At 56.0% G+C, this 2899-nt stretch overlaps 1 protein-coding gene across 1 annotated transcript in view; it reads left to right on the top strand.

Moving 5' to 3' along the window:
• The first annotated feature begins 1153 nt into the window (after positions 1 to 1153).
• PHACADRAFT_248034 (uncharacterized protein) overlaps positions 1154 to 2899 on the top strand; it is a 6101-nt gene continuing 4355 nt past the window's right edge. Inside the window, exons 1-6 of the mRNA XM_007390783.1 lie at positions 1154 to 1378; positions 1433 to 1454; positions 1507 to 1615; positions 1664 to 1860; positions 1912 to 2281; positions 2332 to 2827. Of these exons, the coding sequence (XP_007390845.1) occupies positions 1818 to 1860; positions 1912 to 2281; positions 2332 to 2827 (909 nt within the window). The 5' untranslated portion in view covers positions 1154 to 1378; positions 1433 to 1454; positions 1507 to 1615; positions 1664 to 1817. The remainder of the gene's footprint in view (positions 1379 to 1432; positions 1455 to 1506; positions 1616 to 1663; positions 1861 to 1911; positions 2282 to 2331; positions 2828 to 2899) is intronic.

The following is a 2899-nucleotide window of genomic DNA, read 5'->3' as shown; positions in this document are numbered from 1 at the left end:
ATTGCTAAATGCCGAAGAAATAAGACGAGTCTCGTAACAGCTTGGGCATAAACTGTTGCCACAGTCTGCTAACGAGACAGCCAATATACTGCCTTTGCCTTTCGCAGCCAACGCCGCGCACGGTAGCGTCGGCAACTCTTCACCGCTTCCCCGCTTCCCCGAGGTAGGATTCATATTCCCTGCGTCTAAGGCGTCCGATACCCGCACCCGACGGACGTATACTTCGCGCTACAGGCGCGATAGAAGCCACTTGTGCGGGGCGGAAGGCGCTGCATCAACACACACTACTTGCATGAGGCTCAGTCCAGGAGGCAGCCTGCGGTCGCGTGTAACCGCTTCATGCGATAACCGCAGCTGCTCGCTACCGCAGGAGGCCCTTGGCTGCGTGATCGCGAGTCATTCTCCGCGGTGTCGTGCAATGCAGCAGTCAGTTGCTGTGGCGGCGGGGCCGTTGGACTGCGACGAAGCGCCGTGACTCATTGGAAGATTTTGGATTGGATGGCGGGACGAGAAGGCGATTGAACCCGCGTCTATGGAGGCAACGTTGTACACGCACCCTGCGGGGGATTGCTGACCAAGCGACCAGGAATTGGCCAGGAAGATGCACGAGAAAACTCCTCCGGAAACAGAAAAATGGTTCGCCCAGGGTTTGCCGACTCGGCATTCTTGCACGCCTTCCATAAACGGCACATGCTCCGCGGCAGGGCCGCTCGCGGTGCCCACACCGAGTTTTATGTTGTTCCAGGGCTTTCAGCAATATTAGTCGTCCCTCAGTACCCTCACTCGACCATCGTACGCTGCGCGTTTGTGCTAATGCTTGGATCGGACCTAGAAAAAGGAAGAAGATAACGTCGAGATTCCCGATGATCGGGATATCGAGGCCTCGGAGAATCGCAACGGTCTCATTTCCTTGGATCTAGATGACATGTGCAATTCCCAGGAACTGTGAAGGCGAACCTACGTGATTAGCTTTGACTACTAACGGCGGCGGCTCCCGTATATAAGATGCGACTTCGCTAATGCCCTAGTCCGCTCACCGGTCCACGAACTCGCCCCGCCTCCTCCCATGGCAGACCCTCGCGGTGACGAGCGTGCTCTGCGCTCAGATGACCCCGACGTCCATCATGTCGACGTCCACCAGGCTGAGCTCGTCTTCAACCAGCTCTCCCGCTCCCTCACTCAGCGCACGCAACGCGACGCTGCGATCACCGGCGGTGATATAGAAAAGGCCGGAGGAGAGCAAGCAACTCGCTTCGACCTCCGCGAGTATCTCCAGTCCTCTAACGACGCAAACCAGGCCGCTGGCATCAAGCACAAGCATGTCGGCGTCACTTGGGATGACCTCCAAGTAGAAATAGTCGGTGGAGGGGACTACAAGGTGCGAAGTTTTTGCTATCCCCCAGGGCTTTACTGATGTGTCTCAATCCCTCAGATTTTCATTGGGACGTTTGGAAGTGCGTGTGCTTAATACTGGGGTAATGCTGTCCCGCTGACTTCGCCTTGCAGAGGCCATCCTCGATTTCCTGATGCTTCCTGTCGTGTACATATGGGCATGGTTTGCACGCTTCCTCCCAGAATCAATGAAGAGCGTGCAGCTCACCCCGATTCTGCACAAGTGAGTGCGTTGCCCATGAGCGTTAGGCCGTGCTAACGCATGTCACAGACAATCGGGGCTTGTAAAGCCCGGCGAAATGGTCTTGGTTCTCGGCTGTCCCGGCGCTGGTTGCACGACCTTCTTAAAGTCGATTGCCAACGAGAGAGGAGACTATGCACGCGTGACAGGTGACGTTTGCTATGCCGGCATCGATGCGCCTGAAATGGCCAAAATGTACAAGGGAGAAGTCGTCTACAACCAAGAAGGCAAGTTTGGTCTCTTATCTCAGGCTCTCATTTTCTTACCCGGACCCCTAGACGATATTCACCTTGCTACTCTCACTGTCGGCCAGACTCTGGAATTTGCCCTTTCCGTCAAAACCCCGAGCAAGGATGGCCGTCTTCCTGGGCTAACGAAACACCAGTTCAACAATGAGGTCAGGAGCATGCTCCTAAAGATGCTAAACATTCCCCACACCGAAAATACCTATGTCGGTGACGAGTTCGTTCGAGGTGTTTCAGGCGGTGAAAGGAAGCGCGTCTCTATCGCGGAGACGATGGCTACGAGAGCCCGCGTCTTATGCTTCGACAACTCTACCCGTGGCCTCGACGCTAGCACAGCCCTGGACTTCATAAAGTCCATGCGTGTCATGACGGATGTTCTGGGACAGACTACCTTTGCGACTCTGTACGGCTATTTTCCTCTTCAGCTGCATCCGATTCCTAACAGAATATCAGGTATCAAGCCGGTGAAGGTATCTACGAGCTCTTCGATAAGGTTATCGTCCTCGACAAAGGCCGCCAGGTCTTCTTCGGTCCCCCCTCCGAGGCCCGCACCTACTTCGAGAATCTCGGATACAAACCCCTCCCCCGCCAGAGCACTGCAGACTACCTCACAGGCTGCACCGATCCGAACGAACGGCAGTTCGCACCAGATCGCTCCGCTGATGACGTGCCCTGTTCGTCCGAGGAGCTCGAGCAGGCGTTCCTGGCTTCGTCCTACGCGGAGAAGATGCGCGCCGAGCTCAAGGGCTATAGGGAGAAGATGGAGAACGAGAAGCAGGACCAGATCGCCTTCCGCGAGGCCGTGCTTGCGGACAAGAAGCGCGGCGTCTCGAAGAAGAGTCCGTACACCGTCGGATTCTTCGGTCAGGTGAAGGCTCTCACGATCAGGCAGTTCCGCATGAGGCTGCAAGACAAATTCACCCTTGTGACAGGCTTCTCGCTCTCATGGGTGAGTCAGTTTCTCTCCCCCAGGCCTCACAATGCCCTGATGCCCCTCGGCAGATTCTGGTCATCATCATCG

The sequence above is a fragment of the Phanerochaete carnosa genome (assembly GCF_000300595.1).
Source record: "Phanerochaete carnosa HHB-10118-sp unplaced genomic scaffold PHACAscaffold_1, whole genome shotgun sequence".
In the NCBI taxonomy this organism is placed as follows: Eukaryota; Fungi; Basidiomycota; class Agaricomycetes; order Polyporales; family Phanerochaetaceae; genus Phanerochaete; species Phanerochaete carnosa.
This window is presented reverse-complemented; position numbering and strand designations above follow the sequence as displayed.